We start from the raw sequence: 18,005 nt of genomic DNA, 5'->3' as shown, positions 1-18,005 counted from the left end.
TACAGTGGTACCTCGGTTCTCAAGCATCTTGGAAGCCAAATATTGCGGTTTTTGGAAGCCGAAAACCCGGAAGCAAATGCTTCCATTTTCGAAAGTGCATGGGAAGTCGAATGGATTCTGCTGCGGTTTTTTTTCCAGTTTTCTCCATTGAAACTGCAGGCTGCCCTTTGCGCCTCGGTTTTCGAATGTTTCGGAAGCCAAATGGTCTTCCAGAACGTATTACGTTTGAAAACCGAAGTACCACTGTATAAGCAAGGAGCTAAGCAGGCATTGTGTTCATTTGGAGCTTTTGTGTGTGTGTGGGGGGGGGGAATGTCTGAAAAGGAGTTTGCACAGTTGGAAAACCTGCTTTAAACCTCCCTACCAAGCTTGCTGAGGCTGATGGGAGTTGAGGCGCAACAGCATCTATAGGTTTGCCATCCCTGATCTACAGGATTGGCCTGTCATTTAAAAGCTTTCCTACAGGGTCTATCAATATTATGAGGATTTAATACATGTGGGTTAAACCACAAAGCCTAAGGCTTGCCAATCAGAAGGTTGGCGGTTCGAATCCCCGCGACGGGTGAGCTCCTGTTGCTCGGTCCCTGCTCCTGCCAACCTAGCAGTTCAAAAGCACAAAGTGCAAGTAGATAAATAGGTACCGCTCTGGTGGGAAGGTAAACGGCATTTCCGTGTACTGCTCTGGTTCGCCAGAAGCGGCTTAGTCATGCTGGTCACATGACCCGGAAACTGTACACTGGCTCCCTCGGCCAGTAAAGCGAGATGAGCGCCACAACCCCAGTTGTCCGCAACTGGACCTAATGGTCAAGGGTCCCTTTACCTATTTACTTGTGCATATATATTTTTAAAGGTAAGTCATACCCTGGGTCTTTTTATTTGCCACACAAAGGCACAAGCATTTTAGTAAATGACTATGCCAGATAACAAATTCACTGAATGCTTCTATTATCACTTCTGAATATTTTGATTCTCTTTAAAAACAAAGAACCAAAACTACCCACATTATCTGTCAAGGTGGCCTCTTGAGGAAGTTAACAGGCATATTAGTGGAAGCACAAAATGGTTGGAAAAGAAGGGGGGAACCTCCCACCCCCTTTCCCATTATGTTTTCTTTTCTTTTGAGAGCTTCTTCAAACACTGAAAGAGAAAAAAGACAAATAAAAGGCTGCATCCACTATAATTAGCTGACCTCAACTTATTAAGAATTGAATAGAGGTGTTTTATAGTAGGAAAAAACAGCCTGTGTCCCCAAGACTTAGTTCATCATATCTACACTTGTAAAATGCTGCCCTCTCAAAGTACTTATCTACAGTGCTGTTAACAGCCAGTTTCTGAGGTGGAATAAAAAGAAGACGGCACTAGGTCTAATGCTCATTTGACCCAAAATTTATTGTTACTATTTTAGATAAATAGCTGTGCATGTTATCTGAATTCAGTTGGGGTTGTTAGCCAGCTTTGATCCGTCAATTGTGAAAGGCAGAATGGAACCAACTAGCTATCAAGCTAGTTCTCCTATCAAGACCACCACGTTGCAAATGAAAGAAAAGAAAGCTCAACCAAAATGATCAAGGGGATGGGAAAAGTTGCAGCATTTGGGATGTTTTAGTTTAGAGAAAATGTAAGGGTTGACTGTGTAATGTGAAGAAAACCAAAGCAAAGAGCATGCATTTTCATGGAGGTACGAAAGGGAAACATTTGCTATACAACAGAGTCCTACAAGTTCAATATCAAGGCCCCAATGCCCTTCTCGGCTGCAAAACAGAATTGCTGAGCCACTAAAAAAAAAAACCCTAAAAAAACCCCCACCACCAAAGCCTTTGAAGAAGATAAAGATGAAAATGTGATACAGATTGTCTGTGCAGCACGTACAGTCAGCAGAGACTAGGTTCTAAGGAACACAATGCTTGAAGGTAACTTTGAAAAAGAATTTGGTGTTGGCAATGTTCTTACAGTACTTTGGAAGAAGCCCCCAAATGCTGAAGAGAAGCATTCTACCAAGTGAGGAGCAAAAAAACCCCGTAAGCATTTCATACAGTGTGATGAAAAAGGCACAATCAATACTGGCATGTTCAAAATATAAAGATCAAGTCTCTTGAAGTCCTATTGAATAAAGCATTACATCGCACATGATGACCCGAAGGAAGGGCTTTATGAAATCATTATATAATTGCACATCTTAAGACCTGAATATAAATCTCAACTCTCCTGCAACTTTTTAATGTCCAGAGGGCCTGATAGAAGAACCCTTCATTCTTGGAAGGCTGCTTTGTTACAACTGCCTTGCAGGCGCCGTGGGAAGCACTCACCTTGAGCAGGCAAGCGCAGGAACGTAGGACAGTCTGTAACTCGGGGTTTGGGAATGTATGGCCCAGAACTCCAACTCCCATCATCTCTGACTACTGGGCCGTGTTGGCTGGAGCTGATGGGAGTTCACGGCATTGGGGATAGCCACACATTTCCTAGCTAGGGCAAGTCCTGAGGGCCAGAAGGAATGACTTGGAGGGCCACATTTGGCCAGTGGATATGAGGTTTTTTCTCCACTCCTGAGTATCAGCTTCCTCTCTCCCATTCTCCTTCAGTTCTCTTAAAAGGAATAATTATTTGGATCAGCTAGTGAAAATGATGGGCAGCACATTCAGGGGGCACACACACACACACACACAATTAAGGAGAGAGGAGCATGCCTGCTTAGCTAAAACTAGCTGATTCTGACCATAGTGGCAGGACTTGGAAATATGGCTTCAGTTCCCACCTGATCCATGAAGAGGCTGGTGAAATCAGTCAAAATGCATATTCCTGCATTGAAAGCAAAGGGGCAAATATGTATGTCAAGGCCAATGTCTCTACAGTGGGGAAAACAGCAGCAGAAAAAAGGGGGGAGGGTGATATATTCTGAACACAGAATATGATTTCAGCTCTTTGTTTTGTTTCAAATGGGTAATTTTAAAGACGCCACCTGCCATTTTTGCACCAAAAAGACAGGATGAAAATGCTGTATTAGTCATAAATATTCAATTTGGTGCCATAATATGGGGGGGGGGCGAGTTGGCAAAAATAAAATATGACTATCTGTTCACATGACAACCCTTTCTGAGGTAGATAGAGCACTATCAAGTAACCTGTGCATCCTTTTCATATAAGGACACCTTCCAACAACCAATTTACATCCCGGTGCTGTTTCTAACCTCAAAAATGGCTGTGTGGATTAGCTCCAATGTGGCCCCGCAGGAATCTTTATCCGGCTCCTGGAACTCCGCCCTCCTGAGCCATGCCCTCTATCCCAGGCCATGCCCCTCGCCGGCCTTGCCTCACAGCCTCCTGGAGTGTTCACCTGGAATGTGTCCTTGAATGCTTGAGAATCACTCTTTCTTGTCTGGATGAAGGATAGAGAGGGGTGTGTACAGAACCTAGACTACCGTACAAAGAAAAAGTAAAATGAAGTGTTTTCACTGGGCTTGAATGTGTCCTTGATCTGAGATAATGCCTCTTGCTTGCCTAGATGGAGAGTAGAGGTGTGTGAGAGCATGTAGACAAAGAAGTTTACTGTGCAAAAGTAGCATTTACATCCATTGTTTGGACCTCTTTTGCCTCTTGCCCTGCCCGCTGCTAGCATGCCCTCCCTACCCACCAGATGTTTCCATAGAAAGTATATCTCTCGATCTGAAAAAAAAAGGTCCTCACCCCTGAATTATCTCAGAGGACTAGAACACCAAACACACTTCAGAAATGACAAATGCAACCCTGATGTTTTTATTAATGATCCCAGGTGGGTAAGTGCCAGAGTAGCAAGGGAAAGAAACACTTAATAAGGTTAGAGGCCTTTGCTTTTGTGCATTAAAGTTTTACCCCCACTAACTGTTAATTACTCTAAATGGGTCTACTTGCAGCTTCCTTTGCCCCTGTAATGAATGCATATGACTATCCAAGTGAAAGTACAGTTGGTTTCTAAGCACACTATTATTATTATTAGCAGCAGCAGCGGTGACTGTACATTTGTAAACAGATTCTTTCCCTTCCCCGCAAAAGCTAAATCCAGCCTTTATTTCTGATTGCTCAGCTAGGCACAAGCTTCCTCACCAGCTTAGTGAAATAACGTTAAGCCATCTGGTATGTTTAAAGCAGGCAGAAGCTTCTGAAGCAATTAGGGCCATGTAGCAGTCTACTAATCTAATGGTTCAGCGATACCATGACCCAGCACAGATGATCCTCTGTGACTCATTATGGCAATTTCAAAATTCCTAGAATTATTCAGGCCACGGCTATGATTCCACAGTGGCACCGACCCTCGGCAGCAAACTCCTTTGCTCTCTCAGCTAAGAACCCATTTGAATCCATAAATCCTTGCTATTTACCGGTACCTATTGTAAACAGCCCTGGACATTTTTTTTTAGATTGAAGGAAGGTATGAAAACATTTGGAATAAAATAGAAGCAATGCCATTTTTTGCCCATCATGGTTGCTGTGACACTCACCTGGCATTCTACGTTGCAGTAAAAAGCTTGCTTGCATCTTCCACACCTGGACAAGCCTTCTTTCCTTAAAAAGAGACAACGCACACAATTGTCATGCCTCTCCGGTGACAATCATTTAATAAAAATACTATGGCCATTAGCATTCCAGCATGCAGAAGCTGACCTGGTCAATAGGCATGGGACCCATATGGTCACTGAATCATAGAATTGTAGAGTTGAAAGGGACCACAAGGGTCATCTAGTCCAACCCCCTGCAACGCAGGAAACTTTTGCTCAACATGGTATTCGAACCCATGACCCTGAGGCTAAGAGTCTCATGCTCTACCAACTGAGCTATCATGCAAGATCTCAGATGGCGTCTTATAACTGTTCTTAAACTGGCGGGTGGGCTGGAGAGAGGAATTATCCTGTAAACCAGGGGGGAGGATTCAATTATAGTCACTTCTAAACATGAAAAAGTGGTTCTGTGCACCAGCCTTTTCCTCTCCTCTTTGAGCATGAGTTTGTCAAGCTATCATATAAAAAGAAAGAGCTATCCCTGGAGCTCACAGTTATCACTTTAATTGCATTGTGCACACTGCAAATGACTGAATCTAACAGGCACAATGATATAATTTGCTTCTTGGCAAATAAAAGTAATATACTTTGTTTAATCTGCTAATTTGCGGAGAAGCTCAAAGGCTCCCCTTTTTGTGTGTGTCTATTTAACACTGGGGCGTGCTTACATAAAAGAAAACAATTGTAACAACCCCAGTCCCTGAAGCCGTAAATGCTAGAGAAAGTTATTTAACATGCTGAGTTTTCTGCAACCAAGGCACTAAATTAGCGGCCCTCTTTCTGAGCACAGTTTTCTATACAATGGATAAACTGTGAAGCTGGTTTTTTAATATATAAACAAGATCTCCCTTTGGGACACCTCTACACAGTGGCTGCAAGAGGAAGTTCTCGAGCTTAGTTCCAGAGCACGCTGCATTGCAGCAAACCTACTATGCTATATACTGCAATGCAACACATTACACCTGAGTGCCGTCATAGGGATCTCCCTAAGGTCACAGCCAAGCAACCTCCCAGATATATTTACGAAACAGTGCTCCACAAGCATCTCAACTTAAACTTAAGATATTGTAGCAAGACAGCTGTTAGGCTACTGCGGGTTGGACTATCGCTATGAGTTTGCCTTGAAAGCAGTGTCTGAGCACAGTCTGGGATTTCACAGTAGGGTACAGTTGTACCTTGGTTTTCGAACACCTTAGTTCCTGAACGTTTTGGCTCCTGAACATTGCAACCATGAAAGTTACTGTTCTGGTTTGCAAACTCTTTTTGGAACCTGAAGGTCCGACGGGGCTTCAGTGGCTACTGATTGGCTGCAGAAGCTTCCTGCAGCCAATCAGAAACCGTGCTTTGATTTTTAAACGTTTTGGAAGTCTAATGGACTTCCAGAATGGATTCCACTTGACTTCCAAGGTATGACTGTATTAATAACATTTCTTTATAGTCCTGGTGCAAAGCTGTGAATGACAAAGCCATCATGGTTTGACAGGTACCTTGATCATACTTTCTCTTTCAGCAAGCCTACCCATGACATGTATTTTAATATAATGTAAATTTTAAAACCGACGATTCAATTTTTGCAATTTTTTAAGCCAACTTGTTTTTAACATCTGGTTTTACTGATGATTTTAAGGTGTGTGTTTTTCTGTACATTGCCTAGAGGCATTTTTATATCTTGTTAACAAATAAAGAAAATGAAGACTAAAGGCTGAAAAGCATCTTGGGGAAGTGTGTAACAATTCTGTTGTTCTGGGGATCACAATTACAATGGAATAAAAAAAGAAAAAAGAAAAGAAGGCTTGGGGCAAACAGCCAAGGAGAGTGAGCCAGTGCATATGAATAAAAGGCAGTTTGGAGGCAGAAAGAGATACGGAGGCAGAGTTAGCTAAAGACTGAAAAGAATATTGGGGTACACAGTGGATCCAATGAGACATGATAATTTTCATGCCTGGTAAGAGTGTGCCATTTTGTAAACACAAGAAGAGCCTGTTGGATCAGGCCAAAGGCTTGCTCTAGCGGTGGCCAGCCAGATGCCTATAGAAAGTCCTTGGAGGAAGAGCACTCTCCCCATTTGGGATTGCCAGCAATTGATGTTCAGGGATATTACTGCCTATGCTCTACTAGCTAACTATGCTCTACTACTTCCTTATGCTGGTAATAGAATTATTAGATCTTCGAATTATTAGAAGATGTTAGAAAACCATCAGAAGTCCCCAGTGTTCTCTTCCCCAAAGAAAGACAAACCCAGGTAAGCACTGTGCCCTGGAACCTCTTGCCTCTTGGGGAACCTTTCTTTGGGATTATTTTACATAATTGTGGGGTGATTCCAGGTGGGTAATGCAATCTTAGCCCAGCCCAAGGATGGTCAAAGCAACAGAGTCACTGCCACAAATGGAGCCCTGTTGCTTCCTTCTAGTCAGGGTCAACAATGTAGAGGGGTTTCCTCTCTAGTAGCTGAACTGGTACAGGATCCAACAAATTTCAGGGTCCTATCCTGTCAGTGGGACACGGGTGGCGCTGTGGGTTAAACCACAGAGCCTAGGACTTGCTGATCAGAAGGTTGGCGGTTCGAATCCCCACGACGGGGTGAGCTCCTGTTGTTCAGTCCCTGCTCCTGCCAACCTAGAAGTTCGAAAGCACGAGGTGCAAGTAGATAAATAGGTACCGCTCTGGCGGGAAGGTAAACAGTGTTTCCATGTGCTGCTCTGGTTCGCCAGAAGCGGCTTAGTCATGCTGGTCACATGACCCGGAAACTGTACGCTGGCTCCCTTGGCCAGTAAAGCGAGATGAGCACTGCAACCCCAGAGTCGTCCACGACTGGACCTAATGGTCAAGGGTCCCTTTACCTTTTCCTTTTATGTTACATTATTATTAAAACCATCAAATAATTACAGCATGAGAGAAAAGCTCATGATGTTCTTTTTGTCAAGAGCTCTAAGGCCAAACCCCCACCTCTTACATTGAAAATTGGCAGTTAAATAAAGCATATATGTTCTTATAGACTTAATGAGTCAAACTGATAATTCTACAGCAAATACCTCACAATTTGTACATTATTTATAGCAAGGAAATGCAGCCAACACTAGTCCTAGTCAGAGAAGACCCAGTGAAAACAATGGGCATGAGTAACTTAGGTTCATTAACATGCCTCTACTCTGAGTAAACCTTATTTGGCTACAATCCAACAAAGAATAATAAGGGATCTTAAGGGATCTAGTCCATGCCCCACCCCAGCAGCAAAGGAATAGTTTTTGATGTACTAAATGCATCTCATCTTTGATGAAGAAGTAAATAGCCTGGAGAGCCTTTTGGACATAAGTGGGGCATAGTGAGTCTTGGGTCAACAAACTGCGCTTCCACCTCCACTGCAGCTGCAGGAAGATCAGGCACCTTCACTTCTAATTTAAGCTAACCATGGTTTGTAATGCCATCAGTATCGACACAAACACTGGTTCAACTTAATGACGGTTAGTGGAAAGACAACTTCAAGCCATAGTCTACTAAACTAGTTCCCCACCTTACCAGCCATAGTTAAGATTTCTGCCAGCCACAGTTAGGAGTTTGGACAATTAATCTAAAACAGAAGGTGAAGTTTCCAATCTCCTCCTCATGGTTGCACTGGGGGAAGAGAGGGGAAGGGGCGAGTACATAAGCCTGAGGCTCACGCCAATATTTTGATATTATATGCAACATTGCCTCCATTAGTAATATGAAAAAACCATGAACTATTCCATATACAGATAAATTAGGTAATAATAATGCTCCTAAAGCGTTTAGGTTGGCATATCAAAGTGCAAGTAGATAAACAGGTACCGCTCTGGCGGGAAGGTAAACAGCATTTCCGTGTGCTGCTCTGGTTCGCCAGAAGTGGCTTAGTCATGCTGGCCACATGACCCGGAAGCTGGCTACATGACTCCCTCGGCCAGTAAAGTGAGATCAGCACCGCAACCCCAGAGTCATCCACAACTGGACCTAACGGTCAGGGGTCCCTTTACCTTTACCTAAAGCCTTTAGGGGTCAAAATAACAAGTTTATATATGAATATTTTATTATATTTATTATTTTATTTCTTCCGCAATTCTTTTTCTATTTATACTGTGTCTGCAAAACTCTCATATTAAGGGCAGGACTGGTGTTATTTTGCACCCAGCCATTTCAAGTATTTTATAAATAAAAGGTAAAGGTAAAGGTACCCCTGCCCGTACGGGCCAGTCTTGACAGACTCTGGGGTTGTGCGCCCATCTCACTTAAGAGGCCAGGGGCCAGCGCTGTCCGGAGACACTTCCGGGTCACGTGGCCAGCGTGACATTGCTGCTCTGGCGAGCCAGAGCCGCACACGGAAACGCCGTTTACCTTCCCGCTGGTAAGCGGTCCCTATTTATCTACTTGCACCTGGAGGTGTTTTCGAACTGCTAGGTTGGCAGGCGCTGGGACCGAGCAGCGGGAGCGCACCCCGCCGCAGGGATTCGAACAGCCGACCTTTCGATCGGCAAGTCCTAGGCGCTGAGGCTTTAACCCACAGCGCCACCTGCATCCCATTTTATAAATAAGATACTGTATAATAAAATATCACATTATGTGGCCCATGACAATAGCTTAACAAAATACTTTTGAGGATACTGTGTGTCTATCTTTTGATACAATTAACTCCACCAGAGGATGCATGTTTATTGGGAGCAACATTTGTTTTAAGTCATATATTTTGTTACCATTTAACCGCTACCCTAGATGGAAAAGATATGTGATATCCAATAGAAAGAGAATGTACTAGTTAACGTTATCAAACTTTTGACAGGCAGAAAGAAAGGAAAGGGTCAAATCAGTTTCACTTCACTCCCGAAATTCAGAAGTTAAGAATATGAAGCAGAACATAAATATAAATCTACCATTTTATGACAACATCCATGATACCATTCCATGGCAAATATTACAAACATTGCATCCAATTAGCATAGCTTTTGTCAATGCTAGCAAAACCATAGGCACAGGGAATATCACCTAGGAGCATGTTAATGCTGTAAGAGACTGGATTAACAGACCCTCATTCAGGGAGCTCTTAAGCACAATTTGGAAGGAAAGCTAAAGATTTCCCCTGATAGATAATAGGTATGGAACAGCTACAAACTCCTGAATTGCTCCATATTCTTGCATTGCAGGAGGTTGCACTACATGATCCTCAGGGTCCCTTCCAACTCTATGATTCGGGTGGAGGGCATGAAGTTGGTACATGAAATGAATCGAGTTTGCAGCTCTTATGATGACACGGTTGCTCTTGAAAGCATGTGAGCAATCCCTGATGAAATCTGAGAAGCTAGAGATGTGGCTGAATTGGAGCTGGCACGTGTTTTCATCCACCCCATGATTGGCAAAACCAGAATGATTTATGCAAAGTAACAAAACAAAAAGAGTGAGATTAGGATAGCTCAGTTGGTAGAGCATAAGACTCTTAAGTCTCAGGGTCGTAGGTCTGAGTCCCACATTGGGGGAAAGATTTCTGCATTGCAGGGGGTTGATCTAGATGGCCTTTCCAACTCTACAATTCTATGAAAAAGGGCAGAATTGTGTTTTCTTCTCTCTCTTTTTTGCATAATTTATACAGATGGCAGAATCTGTTTTCTTGCTGCCAAATTTAAAGTGCTTGAGCATAGAATTGTATTCCATTTGTGCTTACACAGCCACATAACTCATCAGAAGACCTGAGTAGCAGACTCTCTAAAAGAAAATATGATGTTCCTAATTCTGACCTCTATAAAGTGGACATTATAACACAACTCTGATATTACCTTTAACACTAAATGATTAGGGATCCTCAGGACATTGAACCATAGACTCATGGAATTGCAGAGTTAGAAGGGACCTCGAGGGTCTTCTAGTTCTCCCCCTGCAATGCATATATGGGTGTTTGTGGATTCTTATTATTACTACGACTGTAATATAAAGTGCCAGGGGTAAAACAATCTCGAAGAGTTACAGTGCCACAATATGCTTGCAGGAGACTCTACAGCATATCAGAACCCAAAGGACTCTGATGAAATATATTGAAGCCTCCTCAAGCAATCTCTCTTAGAGATACACCTGTTTGAAACTGTAGGTCTTGAAACTCCAACATGATTCCATGACAGCTGTAAGCTTGCATGAGATGACTGCGGTATTTCTGCCTGCCAAGATTACTGCCTATTCTTTCTATACACCAGCCACCTCTAGGGCCCACTGTGCCAAGCTCAGGCTGGATTCAGATGTAATGCGAAACCATGGCTTGTGCTAGCTATAGATAAGAACCCAAAGCATGGTTTGATCTTTTGAGACATATAGCAGACAAATCATGTTTAGAGGTGTTTCTTCGCTATCTTTTTCCTTCCTCGCTCAGCTCCAAGTTCAGTCCCATACCCGCAGTGCAATAGCCTCTCAAGGAAAATAAAACTTCATTCCCATAATGCAACTGCCATTTCATAAAGTGGACCAATGGCCGTAACTATGGTTTGCTACTTTTCTATGAATTCAGTCATAACCACAAACCACAGTTAACACAAACTCATCTGCAAACAAGCTTCCAAATTGTGGTTTCAGATCCTGGTATGTCAGTTGCAAACAGCATCTTGTAGGCACCTTGGGTTCAGAGATAACACAAACCATGGCTTAGCTAAACAACCATGGCTGTGTACACATTATATCTTTTAAAACACATCTGAAATGCATTCTTTCTCTCACAGAATTCTGGGCATTGTAGTTTGCCCCTCACAGAGTTACAATTCCCAGCAACGTCTAATGAACTACAGTGCCCAGAACTCTTTGAGGAAAGAAATGTGTTTCGAATGTGCTTTAAAGGTATAGCATGTACAGATCTCAAGCCTTCACGGGCCATCCAAACTCAGCCTCAGTTTTGCTTTTCTTAACAAGGAAGAGATAACTTGCACCATATTCCATGCCAATTATAAATCACACTGGAGGAGACCACATCTTTTTATGCCAGTTTAACAGTGCCAAGAAGGAATGTAATTGGTTTTAAGAGGCAACCAACCGCCTGAACATACGCAGAGCAAGATGTCCCTAAACTGCTTGATTTCAGTGGGCTTAGTTAGGCCTACCTAAATCTAACTAAGCTCAGGCTAACTGCATCGAAAGATCTTAATTCAACTAACTTTCCCAGATTAAATGCGCTACTGCCCGATAATCCTTTCTCTACTCCTTTACTGTCCAGAGATGTTGCGAATTTTAGCTGACGGCTCAAACTACAAAGAAAGAAGGATGCATGCTCTTTCTGAAGGACAGTTGAGGATAAGCATGGCTTCCTTTGAATCACAGCTTTGTCCTGGACCTCATTTTTAGCCCTGGATCTAGCTATTGAGCATCGACACCCCCTGGACACGTGTAAAGCCTCTTCTAATCCCACCCACCCATCCATCCCACTTTCGAGTCCCCTGGGAGACAGCTGAAGGGCAGCCAGAAATCCAACAGGTGCAGCGGGTTTCCCAGACAGGAAGAAGAGATCCTCCTCTCCACCTGTGGGTTTGCTGCCTCTCTGGCTACCGGGCAAAGCCACGCAGCAGTCAGAATGACGTCTCGGGGTGCGGGAGAGGGCGCCCCATGTGGGGCTGAGGCAGGAGGCTGTTGGATGTGAGAGAGGGCCCAGGCAGCAGGCAGGCAGGCAGGCAGGCAGGCAGGCCAGCCGGAGGAGCCCCGGCCCCTCTTCCTCCCGCGCGCGCCCGGCCTCCGCCAGCAGCCGCCCGGGAAGGGCCTTCCCTTCCGCAGAGAAGCGCGCCCTGGGCCGCCGGTGCTAGGACCCGCGGGGAATTCGCGGGCGCCTGCCTCCTCGCTTCTCGTGCCTCCCGCTCGGCCTCCTCCCTTCCGCCGGCAGGGGACGGGCGAGCGCCGAAGGGCAGCGGCCGGGCAGGCAGGCAGGCCGGCCGGGCGGTACCTGGCGAAGCAGCACTCGCAGTGGTTGCCCCTCTCGTTGACGGTCAGCACGCACGTGTAGGCCGGGCACGAGAAGAGCAGCTCCCCGACGGCGAAGCGGCGAAGCGCCCGTAGCCCCCGGCCTTTGCCCGGGCTCTGGAAACGCTCCAGCGCCGGAGACTCGGAACTCCTCGCCGAGCTCATGGCTCCTCTCTGCCAGGCGCTGCCGCTGCCGCTGCCGCCTCCTTCTTGGCACAAGCCCCGTCGTGGCGGCGGCCTGTGCCGTGGCTATTAATGGCGCGCAGCAGCAGCAGCAGCCACCCGCAGCGCCCGGCCCCGGCCAGCCAGAGCTCGCAGCACATACATGGGCATGGGCAGCCGGAGCAGCAGCAGTGGCGGCCGCGGCCGGCTCCCTGGGAAAAGCGCGCCGGGAGCCCGCTGGGTCCTAGAGGCAACGCGGGCCCGGCTGGCCGCGCGGCACCCCGGGTACGCGCCCCGGAGGTGAGGGGTGGCGGGCCCTGGAGATGGAGGCTTTCGGTTGGACGGGAAGCCGAATCCTTTCTGCTACCCCCCCCCCCCCTTCTCACGGTCTTTCGTTTGACTCTGAGGGGTTAAGAAGTCGTCTCTCTCTTTTTAAAGTTGCCTCATGGCTATCGAAGTTAACCTTTATATCATGGCATTTGGCACGTTTTCCAATTCCAATTACACTCCTTACAAAATGACTCAAAATTTAAATAAATATAGAAAGGTAGAAAATTTCCCATTACAAGTCTTCGGTTTACCCTGCTAGTGAATTGCTTACAATAATCTTTCAAATACAGTGGTACCTCGGGTTAAGTACTTAATTTGTTCTGGAGGTCCGTTCTTAACCTGAAACTGTTCTTAACCTGAAGCACCACTTTAGCTAATAGGGCTCCCACTGCTGCCGTGCCACTGGAGTACGATTTCTGTTCTCATCCTGAAGCAAAGTTCTTAACCTGAAGGACTATTTTTGGGTTAGCGGAGTCTGTAACCTGAAGCATATGTAACCCGAGGTACCACTGCAGTGGCGTAGCGTGGGGGGTGCAGGGGGGGCCCGGCCGCACCGGGCGCAACATCTGGGGGTTAGGGTTAGGGGGCGCAAATCCACTGGTTAGGGGGCGCAAATTACTTGCCTTGCCCCGGGTGCTGACAACCCACGCTACGCCACTGTACCACTGTATCATATAAATTTACTCCAGTCCTTTTGGAATATGTGATCATGCTGGTTTCGGATATTTCCTGTCAGCTTCGCCAGTTCTGCAAAGTCCATCGTCTTCATCTGCCTCTTTTCTTTAGTTGCTACTTCTTGTTTCCATTTTTGGGCTGAAAGAATTCTTTTAGCACACAACCATTCTAAAAGCGTAAACCAGTGCTGTTTTTCTAGAAAAAGAGGTGCCGGAGGAGCTCACTATGAACTGCTTCTCTTAGACTAGCAATGGCACCCACCTGAGAGTTCTGGAGATGAGGTGGGGGGGGGGGAGAGCCCTGGCTAAAACTAAAAAGCTCCCCCCACAGCTATGTGGTACAAAATGAAAGGTCTTTAAATTCCAGTCCTAAGCATGTTTTACCCAGAAACAAGTGCACCCTAGTGGGGAATGTTGTTTGCATCCATCTGTCTCCAGAGACAATGGAGTGCACCTCCAAGGGTGAAGTCAAACCGCTGCATTGGCAACACTGAAGTGACCTCCCCAGGGCGCCAGCCAGGATTGTGTGTATGGAGGTCCTTGCCTGCCCAGATGACAAGACTCGCCCCCCCCCCTCGACCTCCTTGATGTGATCCAAAGATAAGCAGAGCAATACATTTGGCACCAACTTGGCTGCAGGAGTTGCTGGAAGGAGGCGTACAAGGCATCATCTAACTGACTTAGGGACTCCACTCTGGATTTGTTTGTAGGGTTTAGTCCTTAGCCTTTTCTTTTTCCAAAGAGATCCCACAAGGCAGAGGAGACTCGAGACACAAGAGCTTATCAAAGATGTAGTCATTTCTGGCTACTGCCAAGTGTCCATGCACTACAACTTCCATCACCCCTGACCATTGGGTGCACTGGGAGTTTGATTCCAACAAATATCTGAAGGTTTCCCAAGCCAAAACTCATCAGCACAATACATTTTACTAGTATTGCGTCTGCAATTTCTTATTATATGCTAAGGCTCTGAAACTCCAATGTGGACATGATTTTTAGAACCTAAGATTTTAATCAAGCTGAAGGTTTTGTGGCGTTTTTTAATGATATAATTCCCAGGAGGTAAATGTGAAACATGAATCACAGACAAAATCTTAACATGTTAGAAACCCTTCATGGCTGTAAGCAGAGGGCATTCTACACCTGCAGTCTGTAGCCTGGAGGCATGAGAAGAAAGATTTGCTAAATAAGTACAGCTGAAGTATGACACACTAAGGGCACAGCTCAAGATCATTGACTCATCTTCCTTTCATTAATGCAGAAGGAAGGTTCGCAAACTTTGTCAGAGCAAGTCTCTGTAAATGAAGACGGAAACTGTTCCAGCTTCTCTCAAGTGTCACAATGGGCCAATTCACGGAAACATCCCACCTGCAGCCACAGGCTTTCCCCCCTCATTCTTGGCCCTGGTTGTGATGTGTATGAGACAAACCCGGGTTGCCTGAATCATGGTGCAATGTGCACCATGAAGGGAAAAATACAACATGGCCTGCCATTTGCAGAGTACTTTGGCAGTTCACTGTTACAGCATGCAGTCCTGCTAAAACTTTAGGTGCAATTTATTTTAAGGGAAAGTGAGGGACCAGGGCCATATTTGGGCCCATAAAGGTAAAGGGACCCCTGACCATTAGGTCCAATCACAGATGACTCTGGGGTTGCGGCACTCATCAGGCTCTATAGGCCGAGGGAGCCGGTGTACAGCTTCCGGGTCATGTGGCCAGCATGACTAAGCCGCTTCTGATGAACCAGAGCAGCGCATGGAAACGCTGTTTACCTTCTCATCGGAGCGGTACCTATTTATCTACCTGCACTTTGATGTGCTTTCGAACTGCTATGTTGGCAGGAGCAGGGACTGAGCAACAGCAGCTCACCCCATTGCGGGGATTCGAACCGCCGACCTTCTGATTGGCAAACCCTAGGCTCTGTGGTTTAGACCACAGCACCACCCGCATCTCTTTCATGTGGGCCCATACCAGACTTGAAAGCACCTACAGACAGAGAAATTTAAAAGTGCAATCCTTTCCCAACTTGAATCCATTATAATTTGTGGCCTTAAGGTACTTTAGGCGCATAGGGCTGGGTGGCAAGACTGCAGTCTTAAGGCATGCTTAACTAGGACTGGCTCCAGTTGCGCTTGGTGTGGTGAGGCAGAGCCACCTCCCCCAACACTGGCTTCAATGCAACTTACCTAGAAGGGGTTGGGGTCAGGCAACAGCAAGCTTGGGGTTGGCAGAACCACTCTATCACTCCCACTGGTACTGCCCCAAGGCCACTTCCACTGTACCTCACTCCAGCCCTGTTCAGAGGAGCTGCAGTGACACCAGTGTCCAGAGGTTGTCTCTGCTCCATGAACCACTACTGACGCGTTCGCATTGAATTTAATGGGATTTCTGAGTACAGTACTGGGATACACTTGCCTAGCCTGCAATTGGCAATCACTACAAGGGATGAGGCATTCAACTTCCTACACTGCACTGATTTCTAGGGGGTAGAGAAATACGTGGAGGTCTCACTCTTGCCCTGCCATCTGGGTCTGTAGGGCTTTCCCCCAAAACAAATTAGATTTGTCAAGCTGCATTAGCAGAACAGTAGAACAACAAAAACCTTGTCCATGAAGGGAGATATTGGGTCATTCTGCTTTTCTGTTAATGTTTACTATTTCCATTAATGCTATTAAACCAACTTAAACACCACTAATGATATTACTCATGTCAAATTGTCCGGGCCATCAGTTTGATAAACTATCAGTGACTTAAATTGACAGAGACATAAATTTGAAATTGGGACCATGCCGTGGATAAGCAGGGCTAAGCAATGTGACCTTGCTAAAAACACGAGATGAACAAAGGGGCTCCAATCTGCTACAATTAGCTGCGTTTATAGCTCATTATAATTAAATATATTATTTGCTTGGGATACGTGTAACCTGCCTTGCTCACTGCCCACAAGGGTTTCTCAGAACACCAACCTATGAAAACAGTCTCGTAAGAATAGCAAAATCTGCATCTCATCTGCATATGAGCATGCAAGCGGAAGCAGGAATTCAAACTAATATTGTCACACTTGTCACCTTTTGCTTCTAACGCCACATCCCTATAGAAGGTGTGCGTGGCAAGGCCACAGCTGTCGCGCTGTTCTGTCAACTATGTAGTGTGCTAAGGGTTCTGGTGGGAGCGAAGCCTCTGGCAGCATTTAGCTGAGACACCCTGCTTGCATGGAAAAATTCTATGAACAAATGTGCAAGCCTAGATCCCCTTCCATGCTACGCCAAATGCACAGGCTGTGACCAGTGGATATGCCAACACCAGTGTGCATGGCTAGTGGGCGCAATCCTGATCTCCCCTCACACATTCACTGCATGCGGCAGGGAGCATGTTGAAAGAAGGCTATGGAAGGTTCCCACTCCCAAACATTCCAACTGCTGTGGGTGAGAGAACAAAGGTCCAACTTCTGGGAAGAATGCAATAGGTCAGCCCACAGGGACCCAGCTACATCAGTAGAGGCTGAGAAGCTGAGTGACTGGAAATCACAGGAGGCTGGGAAGCAAAGTGGCAAAGAGTCTAAAGGCATGTGCTGGATGGGTGTGAAGCAGCCCTAGCCGAGAGTCAGGGTGACTGAAGGAATGGAGTAGGTGGTTCAGTTATTTGACAGTGTCACTGCTCAATTTTTCTCGTTGAGTGTGATAAATAGAAACATGTAACACTGCAGGTGTTGTTGAAACTGAGCAATGCTGTTTTACTGCAAATGAATAAAATATTCTAGATATAGAAAGAGAGTGGGTGGAGCACTGGAAAGCAGGGATCCGAAGAAAGAATAAATACTGGATGCGTAAGGGTGAAGAAATAGAGTCTGGGAGGAACTTGAGCTGGTGGCAAGGGGAAATGGAAATCCAGGTAATATTTGAAAGCTGGAAGGCTCTATCTAAGGCAGAAAGCACAGCACAGTTTGAGATCCAGGCACTATGGGACTTAGTTCTAAAGCATGCATAAGACTGCAGTCTTGCCATGCAACCCTATGCACTTAGGCTTCCTTAAGCGCATGACTTGCAATGGATTTAAGTGCTTGGGGGGCGGGGAGAGGTGAGGTCAAGCCACCTGGAAACATGGAAGTTGGGCTAAGCATTCAGCTCACTCAGCTGTGTCCCATCTTTTGCAGCCACATTTCTAGATGCATTTCCGCCATTGGGTGGCAAACTCGCTAGTTATCCGTAATGATCTGAGTTTTCTCGGATGTTCATGACAGAAGCTGCCGTGTTGTGGAGTGGAATGCAATGGGCATCAAGTTAACAGAATAAAAACAACTCACCACTTGCTATTATTGTCCTCATGTAATACATTTTTTCCCCACACACCATGCGGCTGAAAGGTCCTCTTTGTTTTTGTTGAAC

General features: G+C 45.7%; 1 protein-coding gene across 1 annotated transcript in view; it reads right to left on the bottom strand.

Moving 5' to 3' along the window:
* The window catches only part of SMYD2 (SET and MYND domain containing 2), a 34,576-nt gene extending 21,752 nt beyond the window's left edge, over positions 1-12,824 (bottom strand). Inside the window, exons 1-2 of the mRNA XM_079968861.1 lie at positions 12,439-12,824; positions 4,473-4,536 (exon numbers count right to left, since the gene is read on the bottom strand). Of these exons, the coding sequence (XP_079824987.1) occupies positions 4,473-4,536; positions 12,439-12,620 (246 nt within the window). The 5' untranslated portion in view covers positions 12,621-12,824. The remainder of the gene's footprint in view (positions 1-4,472; positions 4,537-12,438) is intronic.
* Between the last annotated feature and the right edge of the window lie 5,181 nt (positions 12,825-18,005).

The sequence above is a fragment of the Podarcis cretensis genome, assembly GCF_951804945.1.
Source record: "Podarcis cretensis genome assembly, chromosome: 3".
In the NCBI taxonomy this organism is placed as follows: Eukaryota; Metazoa; Chordata; class Lepidosauria; order Squamata; family Lacertidae; genus Podarcis; species Podarcis cretensis.
Note: the sequence above shows the minus strand (reverse complement) of the source record. Positions and strands in the feature narration are given on the sequence as shown.